Consider the following 25726-nt stretch of genomic DNA (forward strand, 5'->3'; position numbering starts at 1 on the left):
AAAGATCCCTTTACAATTTGTTATGTTTTTAAAGTGATAACCCTCACTTCTAGGATTAATACACAAATAAAATTTGAAAAACAAAATTTTATGAACGATGTGGGACACGAACCCACGACCTCTGGCGTTCCGTACCAGTGCTCTAACCAAGTGAGCTAATCGTTTGAGTGACGTATGGTATGACGGACGTGGAAGTATGTAAAAAAATATTGACTTCTATTCAAAATACAAAATTAGCAACAGATTCGATACGTGTTATCCTAAGAAATAATTTACACTGATTCCTCATAGCTACAAAGTATATAAGGTTAAAAAAAAACTTGCGTATTGAATAAATAAATACAACAGCACTTTAAAATGGCGACTTTAACTCGATTGCAAGTATAATTGAATCTTTTATTTATGATGGAACTGTATTACTTACCTATGTTCAAACTTATACAATGAAGCTTACAAATAATTCAAAGGCACTTGAAGGCCCTTCGGTTACCCATTGATTTTATTGTATAACATGTCCGACTTACGACACCGCAAATGACAGATAAATTATATGTTGTAGTTTAAATATTAGTGTGCTGAGCGATTGTTACCTGCTTGGTATTGACTTAATGTGATGTCAAAGAATAGATTAATATCCAACTATGAACACTGTAATAGATATAGGTAATCTTTTTAATTTATTTATTTATTACAGTTAATGCATCAGTTACACAATCATTTTAAGGTAATCAAAAAAGAATTTGTGAAAATTAATAAGCCAGGTGCCTAAATCCTTTCCTGACATATCTGCTAAAACATATACTAAGGGATTTTTTTTTTCACAAACACGACGTTTAAAAAATATTGGTGCTAAATTTTTAACTAAAATATTTGTACTTATCACTTCAAACGTAAGCTCGTTTCATAACGATAAATTTAAAGGGTTTCCTTCGAAGATTATAATGAGACCAGTTTTTGAGGTGCATGCCAGAGTTTTGCCTGAACGATTCCAAATAAGCTGGAAAGGCAACCTAAATTGTCAGCATACAAATCTCTGGCTAAAAATAAAAGTTCGTCTCCCAGGTCGATAAACGTCTGATCAACCCATAGAAAAAGAGGTTAACGCTCCTGTAATTCCTCTGGTGTAAAGTTGTTGTTGCATGGGAATGTGACCCGTACGCTCGTTTTTCCAGTTCTTTCTTAAAAATACAGCGTTAAATTTAACAACAAAAGTAAGCAAAATTTGTGTACCTGTTATACCTTTGTACCTGTTATACCATGTTATACCTTTTAAAAAAAAATTACAGACAAAAGTAGAGTTTTTGAAGACAGCATGATCCAGCTAACATAAGTGACGCCTTTTCCTAAGCATGACTGATTAAGCTTCCCTTCATCATAATTTAGGGGAGGTACCAAGTCACCGCAGGACGTCATCACAAGCAATTAATTATATTGCGAGAGTGTGAGACTATTGTCGAATAACAACAATCCAAATTGTCGAAATCCAAAGTGAGCGCTTAAATGTTTCCTTTAACAAATTATTATTTTTGATACCACGGCTTACCATTGCAAATTTCTGTAATAATATCAATGAATATATTGTAGATGAACATTCTTTTTTTTGTTATTTGGTTGAGTTCTTGTGACAGTTTTCATCATGCTCACTTAAATGGCGCAGCTTGTGGCGGTGACGTGGGACTGGTCGTTCCATTCCCTAAAATATGGTCGAGGGAGGCGATGGCTGGCCCATGCTCGTGAACGGGTGCTACTTGTGGTGGCAGGATGATCCTGTTACCAGATGCTCGGCTTCAGATTCTAATGTTATATTTATATATATATCCCGTATAAAATGCTCACAGAATACCTTTATTTATTTACGGTGTGAGTGGATGATGCTTACTTTTTTGGCTTACTCGTGTAAGGCATTGACTATTTGACGTTTGAGTGTGTTTGTTGCATCACTTTACATATTATATTATATTATAATTGAATGATTTGTAAAACGATGAAAATTTAAATCTTGATTTAAAAGAGTGGCAATCAGTTTCTTGCTACTTCCTCTCATTAGCTCAACCCGTTACGAAGTAGCGGTAGATTCAATAAGAAAAATATAATTTTTTGATATTCGTAAGTGTCATTTACGTGACCTACATGAATATTTTGATTTTGATTTGATTTAATTTAATAATTAATAGACCATTATTATATTTTAAAGCTTCATGTTATTTTAAAATTAAAATGTTATATAGTTTTAATTAATTACCTTTGGAGAATGCTAAAATCGTCGTTGCTTGTTATTCTGAATTAAGAAAACATCACATTATAATAATTTAATAATATTAAAATATATAATTTTTTGGGAAAATTAGATCAATCTATTTTTTCTGGTGATGATGATACATTCGACGGACAAGATTTTACTGTTTCTGAGATAAGCATGCTCAACCACACAAACATACCGGCAAAGAGACCATATTATAACAATAACATAATTAAGTAAGTACATCGTGAATATATTGCTTTAAAATATTTAATGTACCCACAGACACGGTATGTAAATGTATTATATGTATAGATATACATAACAATATAAAACATGTTATTTCAACAATTCGTCCATATCTCTCCATTACTATTTTATATATAGCTTATTATTACGTAGCAAATAGCTCGTTAGCCTGCAGTATTAAGCGAAAATATATATTCGTTGATTGCAGGTTTATATACGAAAGTGGACCAAACTTTTGCCATTAAAATGATTACATTATTTTTGCCAGCCCATACTTTTGAAGTGAAAACTTGTTCAGGAACGCTGAGCGCTTTTCTTTTGTTGGTGTTGAATGAGACAGGGCTGTCACGCACGGCTTATTAGCGTTGGTTTGGGTAAAGTCAGCTCAAGTCAGCTAGGGAGCGCGATCAATGAGAAAACTAATAAAATCACAATTATAATTACATTTTGAAAATTTCTGTATATCGTTATAATCTCACCTTGATAAAGTCTCTTTGTGTTTTTTTATATCTCATTTCTGACTTTGTTTTTTAGTATGTTCTTCTCGTTTACTACTAGACACAATACGAAATCAGTTATACAAATGTTGTTACTTCCTGCCAAATTAAGTAGTACATTTTCACTTTAAATATGCTTAACACTTGAGTTATAAGAGGCTGTGCGTTAGCAAATAACAGCAAGAATAATTATTAGATTATATAGAGAATAATAATGCATAGTTCTTGACCGATTTCTGCGCAGGCCACCTTATATTGCACAATATTATATTAAATAGGCTAAGTTGTTACATATATTTAAAAGATGGGCTGACAGTTTCTTATCAGTTCTTCTCCCCATGTCATAGCCCCTTTACGTACTGATGTTGCTTCATGAAACTTACAAAATGTTGTTGCAATATGTTATGGTCACTCCGTATGCTAAATTAATATATTTCTAATTGTGGCAACCCTGGAATTTATAACATCAAGACTGTTCATATGTTATATTTAGTTGCATATTGCACAGATGCTAGGAAACCTATATTTATTCCCGTTACCATTTAGAAATTAGAAAGCCGATGCTATTAAGCCTCTATATTTCACCAGTAATTTCCGCCATCCTTTCAACACCCATTCAGAAACCAATTCAATCGTAACGCGTGGTCGTTTCTATAAATATTCCGAAGTAGAGTCAGATCTGTTTGTATCTAGACTTGTTTGATCCATGCTGTTTATTCACTCCTAATGTATCTATTTTAGCGCGTAACTAACAATAACAATTTTATATACAACGGATGTTTTGAAACTGTTTGTACTTCTGTGGTAGATACCCTATTGTGTGTCTGTTAGTGTCACGAATATTTCTACTGCGTAATTTGTTATTTTTCTGTATATACTTTATAATATATATGACGGGGGCTAGCCCAGTCGCATGGTCAGGATTTTCGTGTTTATTTAACACCACAGCTAGTAAAACAAAGGCTTACAAATACACGGTTTAATAATCAGCAAGAAACGTTTCACTTGACGTTTCCGGCATCCGCGTACGACACAACTGCCCCGCTCGATAGTTCTTCACTGACTGCCTGCTCGGCGCCCGCTCTCGCCCGCATTTACACCGCACGCCGATTACACCTGAGTTAAGACGACTACCGAATCATCGTCGTACTCGCTTATTATGCTCGACGTTCTTACTAGTTTTGGTTAAGATGTGGTATCAAAAATATTTGTTAGATTTTTAAGGACAACACTTTATTTTGTCAAGGTTGCATTTTATGAGATAATGAGACCTTAAAACATTTATACGTCTAGATAGATCTGTGACAGCTGTCAAAACGTCGACAAAAAAAATTGACAGCTAACTTCTATTTTGAATTATGCACGCACACTAACACAAAATGATATACATATAGCGAGTGTAAGTCGTTACTTGTCACCCACACTAAAGTAATAAAGCTGGCCTTATTTCATTGGTTGTCTAGCAGCAAGAGGCAATATCTAGTTGTATAAATTATCTAAGCAAGACACTAGAAAGCGATTTTTGGCTTCCAGCAATTATTCACCGATCGACTATATATTCTGGAGACATTTATAAACCGACGCACAAATTTGCACCCCACACTTCTCAAATAGTTCCGACCTATATGGGACAAAAGGTTCAATGGTCCTAGCGAAGATCAATCCATCGCATTATTAATATATTATCTACATTTTCTCCACTCAACTGTAAAGGTACAAACACTACTTTCAGTTTGAATGGAAACGCTAGCTGTACTAGTATCAAACATAAAATAGCACTAAATCGGTTCGGTTATTGGGGTCTCCGGAGGAATGAGAAAATTTACAACCTTAGCTTCTTGGGACCATTCTAACAAACGGATACTTGCTCGATCGTTCTTGGTCGGGTAAATGCTTTTTGCTTTAAATTACTAAATTCCTTAAATTTTTTTAAACTACCTACTAAACCGCGTTTTGTTAAACTGACATTAAAGAACGAAAATGGTGTCTAGTCAGCATTATGTTAGGAATTTTACTTCTCAAAGCTGGTATTCTCTAGACACCGTAGAGGCCAGACTTCGAGAATTAAATATTTATTAAATAGTTGTCCAATAACCCAAGTATACTGCTACCATAAACATTGGCAATGAAAATAATTAAATTATATAAAAAAATAATAATTTTTAAATCTGTTCTTTTGATATATGATATTGTATATTGGCACACTTTTACACAAATTATCTTGCTTTAAATAGGCAGAGTCATTACTGTGGCTATAAAAATGATAAAAAAATGTAAATACCGTACACGTACACACACACAGATGCAAAAAAGTCTCGAGAGTAATATACCTGTACAGAATCTAGCAAAAAATCGTTATTATATATTTTCCCGTATTACCTCTGTCAATGGGTTCAACAATTTAATAACGTCGAATAACTTCAATCATTTCAGTAATTTTGAGTGGAAAATTTTGCGCTAGCAAATGTCATTCACAATCTCAATAGCATTTTCCTTCACAATAGCGAAGGTTAGTAAGAGCTCTTCGAACGTATCTCGAAAATACATGTAAAGGTGCTACCACACTAGTTGTAAAACCTGTACGAATATTATCGAACATTAGAATGACACTATACTTGAGATAAATATATTTAAAAAAAATGTGCTAAATTACGATTTGTTACAATTAGAGAGACAAGATTCTACAGCTGTAACACTGATAAAGAAACACATAATTCCGCAAAATAAAGCCTTATTAGATAATTTATTCGTCTAGATCGTCTCTTGCTGTTAGACAACTGATAAAAATAGGCCAAGTTTAATGGTTCAGTGTACGTGACAAGCTACGTCTTACATTCGCGATTTGCATAACACTTTGTGTTAGTGTGCATTGCGTAAAATAGAGGTTAACTCTAAACTCAATTTTTTGGCGTTTTACAGCTGTCATAACCTATCTAGACGTATAAAAGACTAAACCTAATTCATTAAATCATTTTTTTTTTGTGTAAAACCGAAAAGTAGAAAAAAATGTTAAATTAGTGTTTCATTACTTTTTACAAATGAAGTGTGTTATCGCCTTAACATTATAATATTGCTTTTAACTGATATGTTTTAAATATTAACTGGGTCATTGGTACGGTTGCTAATGCGTCTGAAAAGCAGTGATTCATAAATTGAATGACCTCAATTCTTATGAAATTCGTTCGTCCTCTATTTCGAGAAGAGTACCAGTGATTATTTATTATTTCAAAACAAAATCGTAATGCACTTAATATAATTGGCATTAAAATAAGTTGACATTTATAAATAACGTATGTAATGTATAAAAGTATTTTTATAACAGTTAATTGTTATAACATCGACGTTTAAAATTTCGATAAGTTCTGAACTTAACTACTTTATATAACCGACATAAGCTTCTTGTATTTTTAAAAGAGTTAATTGTTATAACATCGACGTTAAAAATTTCGATAAGGGTAACTTAAAAGTTTCAAAAATATATACTTGAGATAAATATATTTCAGATTAGCATACATAATGAAAATATCCAAAATGTTGTAGATATTTTTAGGAAATAAGAACAAAAGCGTTTTTAAGCTTCTAAGAATAAATTTCAAACAACACAAAGACTAATATTCTAATAAAAATTAATAGTTAATTTAAATTATCGACCGAGTTACGTAACGAGCACACAGAACCTTTCCGTCCGTGCGCCGATCGGCAAATGGGCTGCCAATTTTTTTTTTCTTTTTTTTTGAGAGGAGGAAATATTGTTACGTATTTAGGCCCCGGAACGCGGACACCCCATACCGACTAAAACCTCCTTCTATGCTGTTGGCCCTGACGGTTTTTACAGCGACATAGGACATGGGCCGTGGAGGCCGCAAAGACTACGCAACAGCAGTCGCGGGGCGTCTCCTAAGGAGACTCGAACCTCGTACCGGCTGGGTGCTTGTGGGAAGGAGATGGGAAAAAAATCTGATAGATCCTGATAATATTATTATTACATTAAAGTACTAAAAGTTACCTTGCTATTTTGGTCAATATTTTTTATGGATACCACTGAAAAATTGTTGTACTATTAGTGTCAAGTGTCAATATGTCTAGTGTTTCTCGCCGCCTCCGCAGTCCCGCCGCGACCACGATCATGCAATTGGATCGAAATATCGGCATCAAATTAAAAAAAAAATATATCTTGAGTACCCGTCATAATAATAACAATAAAAAATTGCATACGTGCTAGATGTGTATTAAGATACATATACGTACATATTTAAATCTGTACACAAAATAAAAAATAACAGACGAGGCACATATTCCTGCAAGATATCGAGATATATCAAGATATATATATATACTCTCAACTACAGCTGGCTCGAATATAAATGCTGAATAAAATATCGGCCAAATCAAATAAAAATCGTGCAAACAGAATTCCGCAACTTATTTCCTAGTCTAATTTTATGCAAAAAAAATACAATTTAGTTACGGGATCAATTACGACCCTTATAGCCGAATGGTTAGTGAACCTGACAGCTAAGCTTCGCGGTCCCAGGTTCGAATCACGGAAGGTGCAATCATTTATATGATGAATATGGATGTTTGTTTCCGAGTCTTGGATTGTTATTGGTATTTAAGTATGTTTAAGTAAGTATATTGTATTAAATATATCGATATATTTCTTGTGCAGGTTATGCCTAGTTTGGGCAAGATAATTTGTGTAAAAGTGTGTCAATATTATGATTTAACACCAGCCCCACTCCTTTTTCCAAAACATAAATTTCATATGTAAGTACACCACACTTTATGGAATAGATGCTTTAGCGCCGATTTCACCACTGAAGTAGATCGCGATTAAAACACTTTAAACTAAGCTTACGCCTGTAAACGAGTTTACAGATTCAATATTGATTTCATCAACACAAACTAAACGCAGTTATAGCTTAATCGCGTTTAAATGTTGATCGCCGAATTTTAGACGCTCTACATATTTGATCGCATTCAAGAGCTGTCACTCTGGTTAACGTAATAGAAACGTTGACATTTAACAATTTTGATTTCGTTCATACTTATCGAGGACAGTTTTGACAGGTATTTGATACATTCTATTGTTTATGACATCTTAAGTCAGTTTACATCAGCCTAGCGAAACTCTCTAAGAAAAAAGCGATTCACGCGATTGCATGAAAATACTCATTGATAGATTGACAGATGACGGATATAATCTAGTTAAAATCGGAGATAGGCAAATTCAACTAAATTTTAAGCAACTGTTCGCTTTCAAACTTAACCGGATTATACTTCGTCGCCAATCGCTATACTATAATTACTACTATTTTAAACTTATGTCAAATCACTGCACGTTTCATACTTAACTAAATTTCAATATTTACTTAGGTAGTACCGCCTTTTATGACGTAGTATTTACATCCTCTTTGGCTTACATCAACATGCTCAAAGGTTATTTGTGAAATCGCTTTGTGTTTAATCGAGATCAAGACTGGCATTTGAACTCGTTTACGCAAAACTGAGTTTTATAGAACACAGTTTGAAGTGTCTTCTCGTGTGTTTGAATGGAGAATATCACTTCATTCCGTCAATCAGCTTTAACATTATACAGTTATAATAATAACTCATTATTGATTTATGCCCAGAAATACACTAATTTTCGTATCGATAAATTCAATTGTTTTAAGTTTATCGTAGCTTTCGTTTCCGCATTATTTTAATATTTCTTACAGCCCAATTTCAAAATGTCCGCGTGATGTCATAAAACGAGCAAAGCATTCTCATTCATGAGGAGTTGTGTATTGATGTCACAGCAGTCGGCAACTATAATATTTTTTATCTATTTATTTTCTTTTTTGATTAGCATACAGTTAGGTAAGGGACAGGAAAAGAAACACAGAGATAAGGATGATGACAGGAGTGGCAGACGTTTCAGGAAAATTCAAAAGATTGAAGTTGAGATGGGCTGGATAAAAAAGGTATTACCTGGTACTCAAGAATCGGAAAAAGGAATAGACGACGGTATAATAACGATGGAGAGACGATTTTGAAAAGACAGGTGGAAAGTAAAGGACTAGGATAGCAAGGGATGGAGTAGTATGGAAATGGTTGGAGGAGGCGTAAGCCAAAGGCCACACCACACACACATCTATTTCACTAGTTAAAACTAGTTTATATATAAATATAGCATTGTAATAATCTGAATAAAAGGCTTATTTATTATTATAATAATGTAAGGTTCAAAACGATATGATATTCTTTCATTAAACAATGCACTACTTCTCGAAATCAGTGAAGTACCTGACATCATAAAGTTTATCTGTTTGTAAATGGAAATCTAGTTTATATAAATTCCTTAATTAGTTTAAATTTTTAAAAAAAATCTTAATTTTATTACTATAATTATTCACTTCTATTTGTCCAGATATATATTTTCTCTGTCTTTTTCTTTTATATAACTACATTACCTAAAGCTAGTTTTAAAATCGCTATTATTGTTGTATTTTAATAGTTATTAATTTATTCTAAGCATGCTGAGTACACACCCTCGTGCAGCCTATCTCGTATTTAACAGATAGTTTTTTGTTTATTATGTATTTGTTGTAATTCTGTTGTATGTACCTATTAAATAAATAAATAAATTTTAATGGAAAAAAAATACGAAGATTTATAGGTACTTAATTGAAAACCGCCGACCGTTCTCAGGAGTTAGTTGAATAAAAAGCCGTTATTCACAGAGGATTTAAGAAATTTGCTATTAAATATTTAGATTTATGTCACGGAACCTCAGAAACTAAATCTGTATTTCCTATCCCGAGTGAGTAACGGAAAGCTTTCTGTTATTGATATAAGAGTTTCACTATTGACGCTAGTCGCTTAGATGTTCTGTATTTGATATGCTTTTCTGCTACAAATGTGCCAACAATAGGGACCAAGCAATTTGTGTTAATGCGTTATTTTGACGCCTTTTCTGAAGACGTTTTCCTTGTGATAAATATTTTTTGTAATAACACCTCAACACATAAATATGATGTGCGCGGTAATGTATAATATATATGCGGTTCGCTTCACCTAAAGAAATGCATATACAAAATTTTATATCAAAATATAAATAATTTTAACCGACTTGAAAAAAGGAGGAGGTTCTCAATTCGTCGGTATGTTTTTTTTATGTTTGTTACCTCAAAACTTTCGACTGGGTGAGCCGATTTTGATTATTCTTTTTTTATTTGAAAGGTCAGGCCAGATCAGACAATGGCATCCATGAGAAAACCATAAAAGTCTTAAAATTGATATATATACGTATAGCAAAGTGGATGATAAATTTACGAATAACTCAATATCGTGCCAACCGATTTCGATGATTCTTTTTTTATTGGAAAGGATATACTTCAAAGCCTGGGTAGGTTCTGATTACGGAATCCATGACAAAGTAACGGAACTCTTCAATTCTTAGGAGCAAATTAACGATACTCTTCCGAATATTTTTTATGCTATCCGGATATTTAAGCCATTGACCATAACATAGTTATGGTCAAGTAATTGTCGTAGTCGAATCAGATGACCAATGGGCCTCCTTAACCACATACATTATGGGTGCGATCTATGGGAGAATTTCTGTCTGTAATCAAATTGCAAGGCGCTTACGTTCATTGCTGCATTGAAAAATTTTGTATATCTACACATATTTAGACAAATAATTGTTAGTTAGTGTACTCCAAATTCACTAACAATCATAAAATAAAAAAAATAAAAAAAAAAAAACAACCGACCTCAAAAACACTATACCAAAACAATAGATATTATATGCACTAAAAAGTATAAAAATAATTGCGTATTTTTATACAATCTAATTAATTAATCTTATCGTAAGATGTGCTCGAGTCGTGAGGAGGTGAGAGGCGAGAGCGGGTCGCGGCGGAAGGACACCGATTCCAAATTAAAAATTTAATTCATCAAAAAAAAAATTTAACTCATAGAATTACATGTTCATACAAAAATAAATTATGAATTAAAAACAATAGTAAGAGGTAATCACTAGTTTAACAACAAACAATGTGACAGAATTTTTTTATTTATATTTTTTTTTTATGACAATAAGGGATGAGATGAGCAGGTCGTTCAGCTGATGGTTGATTTAGGATTCTCGAAAAACTAAAAATTCTGAGCGGCACTACAATTGCACTCGTCACCTTAAGACTAAGATATTAAGTCTAATTTCCCCAGTAATTTCATTAGCTATGGTGCCCTTCAGACCGAAACACATTAATGCTTACACATTACTTTATCACGGCAGAAAAAGACGCCGTTGTGGTAACTAGAATCTAGCCAGCATCCTGTGCAAAGGAGCCTCCCACTGATATAAATATATATGTATATATAAAGATATTTTGTTTTATTCAGGTTTAGGATTTATAAAAGAATTTCGCATAATGGAACGCTAAGAGTACTTATCTTTTCAAGTTAGCAGTTCAGCTCAATATGTCTTGTTGACGAGGGTTTTCATTAAGAGATGCCAGCGGTGAGGCGGTCAGCAGAATCTTCAGAACATTGCGTTTAATACTTAACTTATTAAGTGTGTCAACACAACTTGTATGTCTAATAAATGATTTGAACAGTGAAACTTATTTGAAATAACATTCATTAACATTTAACACTACATCTTCTAATGTATAATGATTAATGTGAATTAGCTGCTTTTAAATAATAGGGGTTAAAATATGAAATTGCTGATTTATTGTAATAGGTACTTCGAATAGACAAGGTTCTATCTTCATGGTTTGAGATTTTTGAGTGTAACTTTTTTCACGTGGTTCGTTCTTCAAATCAAAGTTTCCAACGCGAAAGCGTTTAAACTAAAATCGCATGGTGCGTTCATTAGCAGTCCCTTCTTCAAACGCAACATTAATATTGCGAGCTGTGTCTGCCACTTTAGTTCCGCGTAGGAAATCGTATTCAAAAATCACGTGAATTTTTGAAGTATCCATCTTTTTTGTCTAATTTTTGTCTCTGAATAAAAAACATCTGAAAGGCGATAGTCGAATGTTGCACATTTTTTAAAAGAAGAATTACATGGGTATATTAATCGTAATTAATAATTAAAAAAAAAAACAATTTTTCAGTACAAGTCGGCAATTTCATTCTTTAATCCCTAATAATAACAATGTAATTAAAACTATAATGCTTGTCTATTCATCAATATTTGATATACCAATTTTTTCAGATTGGTTTTTTTTCTAACATTAACAAACTTTTTGGGTAACGCTAATTCCCTCAAGAACTGATATTATTAAGTTACTTTTACAAACCTTAACAATCGCTAATATTATGACTTATTATTTAATTATTATTATTTAAGGTTCAAAAATTATTAAACAGAAAAAAATATAAGCCGTGATAATTACTATATTATAGAACTAATATGATTAATGTAGATTTATAAAAAAAATCCTAAAATGGTTAATAATTGATATCGGGCAGTATTCTTCACAAATTTCAAAATCTTGAAGCGATTATTGTTTTCTTCTTAGCTCGTTCTTAACTTGTTTAAAAGTAACTCACTGTGTATTTTTTTAACTGACTTCAAAAAAGGAGGAGGTTCTCAATTAGCTGGTATTTTTTTTATGTTTTTCCCTTAAACCTTTCGACTGGGTGAACCAATTTTAATAATTCTTTTTATTTGAAAGCTGGTGCTTCCCATGTGGTCCCACTGTAATTTGGTTCAGATCTGATAATGGCATCCATGAGAAAACCATAAAAGTCTTAAATTTGCTATACGTATGTGGACGCCAATTTTCGAATAACTCAATATCGCGCAAACAGATTTCGATGATTCTTTTTTTATTGGAAAGGATTTACTTCAAAGGTAGTTTGGTGAGAGTTCGGTTGTGTTCTGATTAAATCCATGACAATGTAACGGAACTCTTCAATTCTTAGGAGCATATTAAAGATACTCGGCCGAATCTTTTTTATGCTATAAAGATATTAAAGTCACCTACCGTAACGTAGTTATGGTCAAGTTATTGTCGTAGCCGATTATGATGACCAATGGAACTCCTTAACGACTTACAGTACTTTTTACTAGTTACTGTGGCAGAATCTCTGTCTGTAAACAAATTGCATAGCGCTTACGTTCATTGCTGCATTGAAAAATTTAGTATATCTATACATATTTTGACAAATTGTTAGTTAGTGTACTTCAAATTCACTAAAAATCAAAAAATAAAAATAAAATTAACAAAAAACAACGGACTTCAAAAATACTATTCCAAAACAAGACTATACGAGTATATATATACTATAGACTTAAAAGTATAAAAAATATTGCGTATTTTTATACAATCTAATTAATTAATCTAGTTACAATTATTGTAATTTTTGGATTCGGTATCAACCAAGTTAGGTTATTAAGATAACACTGAAATCTTTTTAAATGTCTTTTATTACATCGCCTCAATGATTGCCTGAAACTTTTTCGTCTACTATCGGATCGAGCAGGGGCTAAGTTAAATCATTAATATTACTGCTTTCTGGTTAAGTTGGTCGAGTAACAGGCACCTGATTTAAACTCTAGTTCCTGAGACGGAGTGTGAATCCAAACCGTACATATGTCATAGAGTAATTGTATTACATTATATTTTTATTTCATGAATAACTAAAGCATAATTGTATTGTGTTCTTTTCCATCACAAAAGATCATCAAAAATGATAACATTTATATGGTTTTTTTTTGTGAAATGAAAGTTTCTCTTGCATCGTGGTGTAATAAACCACACAATATTTTAAAAGCGCACCTGTCCTTACCCACTTACTTAGTCCCAGGCCACTTAATACTCGAATTAAATTTGAAAACAAAATTTTATGAGCGATGCGGGACTCGAACCCGCGACCTCACGCGTTCTGTGCGAGTACTCTTCCAACTGAGCAAACTGTTCGAGTGACGTATCGTTGATAAATCTTTTATGCCTTGTTCAACTCTCCCGTTGTGGCTTCATTACAGATAGATATATGGTACACAGTGTATTTAATAATATAGAGATGTTAAGACAAACTCGCAAGATTGGATTACTTAAGAAAAGGCTTAAAAATGTACTATAAGATAATATTAGTTTATATGAATAGAAAAAACTACATGACGTCAAGCATCATAATAATATAGTTATTCGCATCTTACATTATTTTACTTAAATTTTAGATCCATTTTATGTTTTGTTTGTATACCATTAGGCTACTCGTATTACGTAGGTCACACTAAAAGTTTTGCGTAACTTAAAAAAAACAACATTTTAAAACCAAAATATAATGTTTATTGCTTTTCAAAATTCTCTCCTTTACATTTTAAACATTTTAATGTAACATAAACAAGGCATGTTTTCTACGTACGGATTGAACGCTATCACTGCCTCTTCGGAATTGGTAAAAGTGGAACCTCTATCAAATCTTTGATTTTGGGAAAAATTCAGAAATCACAGTGTCTAGGTCGGGTCTATGTGCAGGATGGTTGACGATTTGTACTTTTTCGGAAGCTAAAAATTACTTGGTTTTGTTGGCCGTGTGTGAAGAATCGTTGTCATGATGTAGCAGAATGCGGCTTTTTGGTCGTCTTTCTCGAACTTTTTTTAACATCCTGGGTAAATAAATGGAAGAATACAACTCGTCATTAACACTCTTATGATCTTCAAGTGGAATTGTGCAGATGAGAAAAAAATGCGTACATTTTTTTACCAACGTTTCTCGCCTGCCTCACTTTTGTTGGCCTGTTCTGATTTTCAAACACCCATTCACCAGATTGCTGTATTTTTTCGAGTTCAAAACAATACTTTTCGTCTCCTGTGACAATCTCATAAACAGCATTAGAAAGTCCGTGGTCGTACTTCTTTAGCATCTGTGAGCACCATTCTACGCGAGCCCGCTTCTGCTGCCCTGTCACTTCATTAGGGATCCAACGACAACAAAGTTTCCGAACTTTCAATTCTTCGTGTAATATTTTCTAAATTTGTCTCATAGGTAATCCGCGGGTTTTCTTCAATTAGCCGCTTAACAGTACACACATTATTTTTGTTGACGGCAGTTAAAGGCCGCCCTTCACGAAATTCGTCATGTAAAGAAACCCGACCTCTCTCAAATTCAGCAAACTATCGCCTCACGGTGCTCAAGCAAGGTGCTTCTCTCCCAAAAGCATTTTGAAGACGAGCGGCACAGTCTTGCGGAGAGAGAGATAAAAAATCATTGCTCTAAAATCTTTTAGACTTAATTCCATTTTCGTTGCGTATACCGTAGTCGTAGAGCTTTGATGTGTGATAAATAAGAATTGACAATTGATCTCGCGCCAATTGTTTTTTTTTTATTACTAATAAAGTTTCAGAAAATATAACATTCAAAATTCTAATAGTTCCAATTAGCTAGAAGTGCAAAACTTTCAGTGTGCCCCATGTAGTAGGTTACGTATATATATAATGAACGCATCTCGCCGATAAACGTAAAGTCGCGTCAAGAAATAAACAATATATTCATACACTTTAATATAAATGCTGCAGTAGAAAACAAGCATAGTCAGTAGGAGTTAATTATTAAGCTAATTTTATTCCTAGTTTGTTGTGTGCTGCCTCAGTGTTAGCGGTTATTTTGTTCAGCTGCACGCTTCACATGAAACATTATTATTATAATACTATGCATTTACACATTAAGGCAACTTAACACAGCGTGTATAACGCTCACATTTAAATTTACTCTATTTAAGGCTTTAAATTACTCCTATTTGCATTCATCTCACGTTAATAATTAGTTTTCAAGCACAAACAGAAGAGTTTTTTTTTTATTATAATAAGGGACGAGACGAGCAGGACGTTCAGCTGATGGTAATTGATATGCCCTGCCCATAACAATGCAATGCCGGTCAGGATTCTTGACAAATACAAAATCTCTGAACGGCACCACAATTGCGCTCGTCACCTTGAGACTTAAGATGTTAAGTCTCATTTGCCCAGTAATTTCATTAGCTACGGCGCCCTTCAGACCGAAACAGTAATGTTTACACATTACTGCTTCACGGCAGAAATAGGCGCCGTTGTAGTACCCATAATCTAGCCAGCATGCTGTGCAAAGGAGCCTCCCACTGATGATATTTATTGGTATATGTCAAATAAATTCACTTATGAATACCAAAGTTATACATTTTCGGCCTTACAAATAAACTTGGTATAAAGATATAACTGATGATAATCATACATGCAAAATGTTTAAAATATCGTTGACAACACTGTGAATACAATGATAATTCTGAAGTTTTCCTAATCACAAGCTGCCTTGCAAATAAACGCGGGAAACCTTATACGTCCGAACAAACCATTCGTAAACCAAATATCTATTTGTAAAAATTTTACATATTCTTGGTGTATGCTTAGCTTTATGCCAATTTTATTTGTAAGGCCGTTAATGTTTTACTTCTGGGAACCTCGCGCATGGATGAACCATCGCTTGCCTCAGCCATGTTTTATGGAAGGAAATGACCCACCCCCCACGCCAACTCAAGGACTCCGTAGTATTTTAGTTAAATGTTTTGGTTATGTGTTTGATCGCACAAATCTCGGAGTCTACCGGTCCGATTCGATAAGGTATTTTTGTATATTGTGATAGGCAGATTAATAAGAAATGATAAAGACGTCTAGCATTAAGCCACACATATCAGCTAGGCTTAAATATTAATTATTCCATTAATTATTCTAAATGTTCTTCAAAATATTGTCTTTCGTGTACCAGCATTTAATAGTCGAATAGGTAGGTACTTATTCCCCAATATTTATTTAATATTATAGAAATAACTACGGACTTAACTCTCCCATTCAACTCATACAGGATACTTTATGTGATCCTGAGATCCAATTAAAAATGGACACATCAATCACCAAATACAGTAAAAAAAATAAGTGATTATCCACTTCTATTCAAATAGTTTTTTTTTGAAGTTGGATGTTGTATTGTCAAATTTTTTTTTCACCATCAAATGTTAAAGTTTGGCAATATGTTTAGTTTTAACTTTGTATAAATAAATAAAAGTAAAAAAAAAGTTGGTAAGCCTTTATTAATAAATAAATTACGTTGCTCGTGTCTATGGCCTAGATTTAATTAAAATCCTTTTCATCCTCAGGTTTGTGGCATAAATATCTGACAGGGTGGTAGTTATTAAAGTTGAATAAATTATATAAAATCCTATTTTGAGTAAAAATATTTGAATTGAATATCGAGTCAAAGGAAATTCAGCTTTTGTTTATGGTGATTTGTGGTTTAGCTGAAATTTTTCAAGCCGCTTTGAAAATAATCAAACAACGAACGGGTTGAAATGTTTCTCTAATTCGTCGTTGTTTTTAGTTTTATTATGATTGCTTATTTTATTATTTTATCAGAGGAATTTAAATTTGTTTTTTTCTACTTCTATATTACCTACTTATACTTATTTCACTAAATTTTAATCAACATCATAAGAGACAATTGGTAATATGTAATACGAATGAATGAACATAATCACCTGAATAAATCTTAATCTTTCATTTATCTCTTTATTAATAATGGATATGCTTGATATAATCTTTTAATTATTTACAGATATCGACCATAGGAAAAGAAGAAGAGGGTTAATATTTTCATCACGGCTACGGAAAGATAGAGAAAAACGGCAGATTGGTAAGGTTTTGATAATATGTAACATTACCAAATTATCGATAGATATATATATTTATACGAATAGGTACGCGTTACCTACATAACAAGAAAAATCAAACCCAAGCCCTTAAATAATTTATACGTCTAGATAGACTGTGACAGCTGTGAAAACGTCGACAAAATTGAGGTTGACTAACTGTCAACCTCTATTTTTAGCAACGCATACAAACACAGTTATATACAAATCACGAGTGTAAGACGTTGCTTGTCACATAAAATTATTAAACCTGGCCTGTTTTCATCGGTTGTCTAGCAGCAAGAGGCTCTATCTAGATATATAAATTAATAACTAATAATAAGGCTAATAACTACAAAATTGACAAGATGCCAATAACAAACTACAAAATTGGAAAATTTTGAATAACGCATGTAAACTCGCAATTTTTTTTATGGAAGACAAAGAGAATATGTACGGGTCACGTAATAGTAAATGATTACCGCGCCCATACTAATTAACACCAGATTATTTAATTGACAAGACTGTTGCCGACCTTATGCAGCACAAATTCTACTAGTCCACAGCTGAATATCAAAGTTATCCGACAGCCTGGGACTAGATTGTTATTCGTTTATAGCAATAGCATGACAGTACAATATTGTATATTTCATTAAAAAGAGAAAAAAAAAGAATCCTGGGAGAGTTTCTTGCGCCGCTTCTTCTATCTCAGAGCGCCATTTGTTTTCGAAGCGGTATTAGTGTCTAGTATATTGGAAATGACATCAAAAAGAATTGTAAAGGAATCAATTTTGAGCAAAACTAAATGCCTTTTATGAATTAGTACATAAGAATTAAAAAACATATTAGTACTTTGCCGGCGAAGATCGAACCGGGAATACCGTGGTGGGAGTTAACGGTTCTACCTATTAAGCCACCTACGTCAAGATAGAGCCTCTTCCTGGTAGACAACCGATAAAAAAAAGGCCAGATTTATTACTTTAGTGTACAGTATTCAAAATAATTAACTGACAATCTAATTTTTTTTCTACGTTTTAACAGCTGTCATAGTCTATCTAGACGTATAAATGATATAAGCTTGGTAAATGACGCACTACCATTCAACCATTCATCCCTTATTTTATTCCCGTCCTAGTACTCACAGGCCTTTAAGAAACCAGTGGGAGGCTCCTTTGCACAGGAAGGCGCCTTGATTATTGGTACCACAACGGTGCCTATTTCTACCGTGAAACAGTAATGTGTAAACATTACTGTGTTTCGGTCTGAAGGGCGCCGTAGCTAGTGAAATTACTGGGCGAATGAGACTTAACATCTTATGTCTCAGGGTGACGAGCGCAATTGTAGTGCCGCTCAGAATTATTGGGTTTTCCAAGAGCGGCACTAGATTATAATGGGTAGGGCGTATCAATTACCATCAGCTGAACGTCGTCACTTTAATTTAAGTTCAGTTCAATTTCAAGTTTCAGATCTTAATTCAACGATTTACTCATGATAAAACGTCAGCCACAAGCAAAACTTATTCAAATTCGTAAAACGTTCGATTGATTCGCTAACATTAGTATATCATCGATATTTGGTTTAATATTCTAACAGTAATAGCAATCCGATAAGTAATATCGATATATTATCATCGGAAACGATAGATAACGACTAGGCAATAAACTTTACGATTTAATGCTGCAATACGCGATAGTTTATTGGCTGAACATACAGCACTACTCCGTTAAACAGCTTGTTAAATTAAAAGCATCCGAGCGCATTCACTTCGAAGAGTTTGTAAGATGATTTCTTCTTTTGAGGTAAACTGTCTACTTAAAGCTTTAAATAGGCTTTCTGCCTCTTATGCTTATTGCACTACCTCATATCGCGCATTGTTAAACTTATTATATACGAAGAAATTTACAAGCTTACATTTACTTACCTTACTTACACTTTTCTACAATACAATACAAATTTACAATACTTACATCTATTACAACGCTAAATTAGGAGAGTATGTGTAATATTAAAATCATACAAATACTGCCACAGGAGATTTTGGAAGACCATGTCTCTTCCTAAACCTCCAAGGCATATAATTACTACAAGCGACATTACAAAAGTCTGCCTTCTATAGGAGGCCTAAGACTTTAGGAAATCATATGAAATCATGTCTTATTCTAAGCTTCTAGGTTATACAATTACTGCATGTTAAATTTCAAGGATTGTCTCCTATGGGATACTCTCTTTAGGAGACGCAAGACCCTCATGAGATTTACGGACTTGTTCTCTCTTCCTAAACCTCCGAGTCACACGATTACTATGTACTAGATTTTTTTTAAGTCTATCTTCTATAGAAAGCACAAGATTTTAATGAGGTTTTTAAGAGAGAATGTGTATTCCAAAATTTATAGGACACTAGAAAAAAACATTGTTACACAAGAATAAGAATGATAAAAACGTTAAAAAAACTAAAGGGGCTAGTTAGCGAGGTGTAGGAAATGCCGCACAAGGAAGCTCATTCCACAGCTTCGTAGTACGAGGAAGAAAGCTCCTTAAAAACCGCACTGTGGAGAACCGCAACACATCCAGATGGTGGGGATGATATCTTAACTTATGGCGTGTCGTGCGAAGGTGGAATTCGGCGGCAGGAATCAAGTAAAACAGCTCTTCGGAACACTCCCCGTGATAAATGCGGTAGAAGACACACAATGAAGCGACGTCTCTACGCAACGCCAAGTGATCCAGCCGTTCACAGAGCGCTAGGTGCCCGACAATTCGAGCTGCTTTGCGTTGCACGCGGTCAAATGGATCGAGCTGATACTGGGGTGCGCCAGACCAGAGATGACAGCAATACTCCATGTGAGGCCGGACCTGCGCTTTGTACAGCGCTAGAATGTTTTTAACTCTGGTTCCCAAGATGGAGCGTCGTTTCGAACCCAACATTTGACAAAGTTTCTTTGTAACATTATATTCTTATTTATGAATAAGTAAAGCATATGTTTATTTTTTTCTTTCGATTATTATACTTATATTAATATGTTCTTTTATAAAAAAAAGGTTTAATTGCTTTTTTATTTTTTATGTCTCTCCTTGTAATACGAGGTCTCTAGGTACGAATATTTCTAAGTACACTGCTCTCGTGTGAGAAATATATACGTATATACATTAAATAGACCGTAACCTCTAATGGGAGAAAAGTCTTGTAATCTTAATCCCAGCTGATCTTATATTAATCCCACTGAAGAAGCCTTACAAAACCTAAACATAATAAGACTGTAACAGACGTCTAAACGTGAGAATAATTTGTTTAATTTTAACTTTTTATCTTTTCGTTTGTTCCCGCTAATTTCAGAAACGGCTGAATAAATCTTGATGTATTTATGACGGATGGATTGTAGTTAGATTGGGTTTTTTATTTAATTGTTATTAGTTGGTGCTTACTTCGATGAATGATTTAGTTCACGCAGCTGAATTTGAGTAAGGTATCTTTGAAACAATATTATATTGTCACAGTTTAAAAGACTTTATATGATTTAGTATACTCTTTATTTATATATGTAAGAAGGGGCAACCGGGGAAGAGGTTCAGGCGATGTGAAATGGTAAGGCAACCGCCCATGAACATCCTCAACACCAGGGATCAAGAGATGCGATATCGGCCCTTTAAGGTGTGAGTGTGCTCTGTTCTTTAAGGTCCCTAAGTCGTATTTGTTCGGGAAAACAACAGCCGTTAATTAATTCCTCAAAGAGGCTGTTTAAAGCCAGAAATTTATTGCAAAACGCGCGGTTGTAGAATGCCAGACGACAACGTAATGTCCGGTGGTGGAATTCGGCCGCTGGTATCAACCTGTACAATTCGTCTGACCACTCCTCGTGATAAATGCGATAGAAGATCCCACATCTCTTCATGATCGTTGATGATTCGAACCGCTCTTCGTATGCGGTCAAATGGAAGAAGCTGGTACTGGGGAGCGCCTTTCCCAATCTTATATCATTTTGGATACCCTTGACAATGTGTTTCTTTTATGACAATAAGGGACGAGACCAGCAGGACGTTCAGCTGATGAAGATGTTAAGTCTCATTTGCCCCGTAATTTCACTAGCTACGGCGCCATTCAGACCGAAACACAGTAATGCTTACACATCACTGTTTCACGGCAGAAATAGGCACCGTTGTGGTACCCATAATCTAGCCGGCATCCTGTGCAAAGGAGCCTCCCACTGGTGAAAAAGTGTGTTCAAACTTTCATGATAATCGGTTGTGTAGCTAAGGCTTGAAAGCGTAACAAACAAACACATTTCATTTCACATTCAAATTTATAAAATTGGTTAGGATAAACAGACGAGTAATAGTCACACATATTTGAAGGAAAGGGACGACCCGGCACACGACGCTACCGCGAGCAAAACATTTTATCTAGCATGATGATATTGATATAATATTTATCATTTTTTTTTTTAAATGAAGTGGATCCTCAATTGAAAACCATTCAACAGAATATTTACTATATTAACAAATAACACCTTAGTTTTAGAAAAGGTTAGTGAAATATTTCTCTGTATTCAGGAAACTTCTAGACTATTTTCACAATACATATAACGCAATAAATCTTGAATCCAACAGAGGCTTGCAAATAGGTAGCTCCTGCTTAGATTAACTATTCAGCGCTTTCTCGCGAGTATTTGAGGTATTGGAGTTTAAATCAAAAGCCTCGTATACTTTTTGTTCCTTATTGTTGTTTGTACACAATTTAAAGCATATTCTTATAATAGAAAGTGTCATTCGATTTAGTGAAATTGCACAATACTGCATGGGTATTACAAGATAGATAAGCAACGATCACCAATAATTTTCAAGGGTCCTTATTCAAGATCAAAATACAATAGGAAATCTCTTAAATTTTGGTTAAAAATTCTAAAATTTATGCTTTAGACCAGAGAAGAATTGAACGGGAGAAACTCAGCGGGCTTCTTTTTCATTTAAATAGCTTGATGGCATATGCGATGTATATGCCATCAAAAGACTGACTAGCCGACTAGTAGGCATAATTAGTTTATATTTATTCCTGATGTTAACATTATGGCTATTAAAGTTTCTATAAAATCACACATATACTTTTAAAGGGATTAAAACGCGTATACTTATAATAATAGTGAATATACGCGTTTTACAATTATTGTATTCTTACTTTTAAATAAAATAATACTATATAATAGCATAATGAAAACACGCTTAAAATCATATAATTCTCTTTGGTATTCGAAAATTTCCTATTATTAGATAAATCGGTTAAAGATAATGGTTGAAATTGTAAATAAACATCAATTTCTGTCTTATTGACGATAGATGAAAATTATATAAATTAACAAAAATCTTTTTGTTTTTTGTTGCAAATTTAAAAATAGAATAAATTTATCTAATTAATATATTGTCATTGGTCCTCGATAAATCTACGAAGTTTGAATGAAATCTGGCCGTTTAAAGTGGGTCAAAATAGCGTCCAAATGAGTCGGTTACAAACAAACAAACATACATACAGGTGAAGCTAATAAAAAGCGTTCTGGGCCTGAAAACGTGATCCTGCAAAGGTTACGTCCTCCGTCCGCGTCGGGCTAATAGAAGTAATAATGAAAATGTTAATTTTACGCAAAAACCTAATCTTAAAATTAAAGTTACAATTCGGGTCTTAACCGTTTAAAAATATTTCTATTTGCACAAAAAAATATCAGTACGAAACGACAATTTCATACCTTAAGCCGTAATCTTAATATATATAAATTACGTGACACGTTGTTTGTCCGCGATGAACTCCTAAACTAATGAACGGATTTTAATGGGGATTACTTCATGGAGTGCAGTTTGGTACAACTTGAGAGATAGGATAGTTTTTATTTCGATTTGGGACCCATGATTATTTTTATTTGTTTTGTATGGACATATTTTTTTTTGGTTTGACAGTTCCACAATTGTGAAACAATTTCATTATAACAACAGGAAGAGTTTTTTACGAAATAATTCTTGATGTTTTGAAATATTATTGGCAAATTCCTATAAAACAGTATTTTTTTATTATCTACAAACAGCGTCTGTCGAGTCAGCTAGTTATATATAAATCTAATGGTTCGTGTTTAATGATTGACCCAGTAGCATTTCGCTTGTAAATATAATATGTAGGTTCTCAGATTAACCGTGTTCCTGCAAAGCTCTACGTAATGTCATTACTGCTTGCATGTCTGAGCTAAATACCTACGAGTGCACTGAACTTTGCATTGCATTCCTTCCAACCCTTGCTATGCTAAGATTATGACGTATTTTTTTTTTTGAGATACGTTTTCTTTACCCATTGCTTAGTGACCCTAGCCGCTAGCGGTACCTTGTTCATTTCTGGAGGGGCGTGAACGTTGGTCAGTTTACACGTCTTTAATATACATAAGTATTTATTTATTTGTATGTTATACATATGTCTTAAACATAATAACGTTTATTAAATAAAATACTTTTTAAATGATGAAGTTCGTGTGATTTTACTTGTATATAAAAAGTATTGAAAATGTGTAAATATCGCACTAATCTAACAACGTGGAAAAAGATCAACTGGCTCTATCATATCGATGGGTGTACCGCAGGGCTCAATCTTGGGTCCTTTTTGTTCCTGGTTTACGTCAATGATTTACCATACATTTTACTGTTTGCTGACGATACATCTTTGTTATTTAAAATAAAACGCCAGCAAAAAACTTTCTGTCAGGTTGACGACGACATTGCTGAAGTAGTAAATTGGTTTAATGTTAATAACTTACTTTTAAACGAAAGGAAAACAAAATGTGTAAGGTTTACACTTCCAAATATAAAGCACCAACCAACACCTATAAAAATTAATAATGACAAACTTGATATAGTAGAAACGACAACATTCCTAGGCATTACATTAGACTTTAAGCTACAATGGGGTGCTCACATAAAAAACTTATGTAATCGACTTAGCTCTGCAGTATTTGCGATAAAAAAAATTAGGCAGCTGACAGATGTTGAAACGGCTAGACTTGTATATTTCAGCTACTTTCATAGTGTCATGCCTTACGGAATTATATTGTGGGGTAGGGCTGCAGATATTGAAAACATATTTGTGCTGCAGAAAAGAGCAATTCGAGCAGTCTATAAAATGCGTCCAAGGGATTCATTGAGAGAAAAGTTTAGTGAAATAAATATTATGACAGTACACTGCCAGTACATATACGAGAACCTCCTATACGCCCATAAAAATATTAGCCAATTTAAAAAGAATAGTGATGTACACAGTGTCAATACGCGAAACAAACATAAACTCGCAATTCCATCTACTAGGCTCCGTAAAATTGCTAAATCTTTTTAAAGTGGATTGTGTCATATTTTATAATAAACTCCTAAATGAAATTACAATGTTACCTATTAAAAAATTTAAATGTATCGTAAAAAATAAATTAACATCTAAGGCCTATTATAATGTGAAAGGTTATTTGAATGATAAAGATAGTTGGAATTAATGTTCTAAATTTTGTTAATGAATATTGTTATACTCATTTGATTGTAACTTTTGTACTTCATCCTGACTTGCACTAAATAATTTATAAAGTTTTACAGTGAATAAAGATTTTTTGACTTTGACTTTGAACGTATGCGTCTTAAATGCCAGACGATTTGTGTAAAATTTTTACTTTTTTATCAGTAATTAATGATCGAGCAAAGGGCTCATTGATGGCAGGTGGCTTCAAAATTCAAACAGTTACATAACCACACCAAATCCTGGCAGCATTTTCTTCTTACAGTAATCCAACAGTTCTACTTAAATAGAAAAGAGATAGAAAACAATCATAATATTTGTGACTCGATATATTGATATTACTAGATATTTCAACAGTTCTAAAGTAATATTATCCGGGAGAAAGAATTTTATTACGAGACCACAATGTTTATCGATTTCAAATAAACCTTGTAACAAACACGCAAATAATTATTTGTTTTCCTTTAGTCCTATCAATAAAATTTTTTATATTCCACCTTCAGAGCATAAAGTGGAGTTAGCATTACTATGTTTTAGTAATACGAAAACATATATAT

General features: G+C 33.4%; 1 protein-coding gene across 1 annotated transcript in view; it reads left to right on the forward strand.

Annotated features, from left to right (window-relative positions):
• Window positions 1–25726, forward strand: part of LOC126972847 (uncharacterized) — a 56036-nt gene that overhangs the window by 4227 nt on the left and 26083 nt on the right. The window contains exon 2 of the mRNA XM_050819941.1: window positions 17575–17652. Within this exon, the coding sequence (XP_050675898.1) occupies window positions 17575–17652 (78 nt within the window). The remainder of the gene's footprint in view (window positions 1–17574; window positions 17653–25726) is intronic.

This window comes from Leptidea sinapis, chromosome 27 (genome assembly GCF_905404315.1).
Source record: "Leptidea sinapis chromosome 27, ilLepSina1.1, whole genome shotgun sequence".
In the NCBI taxonomy this organism is placed as follows: Eukaryota; Metazoa; Arthropoda; class Insecta; order Lepidoptera; family Pieridae; genus Leptidea; species Leptidea sinapis.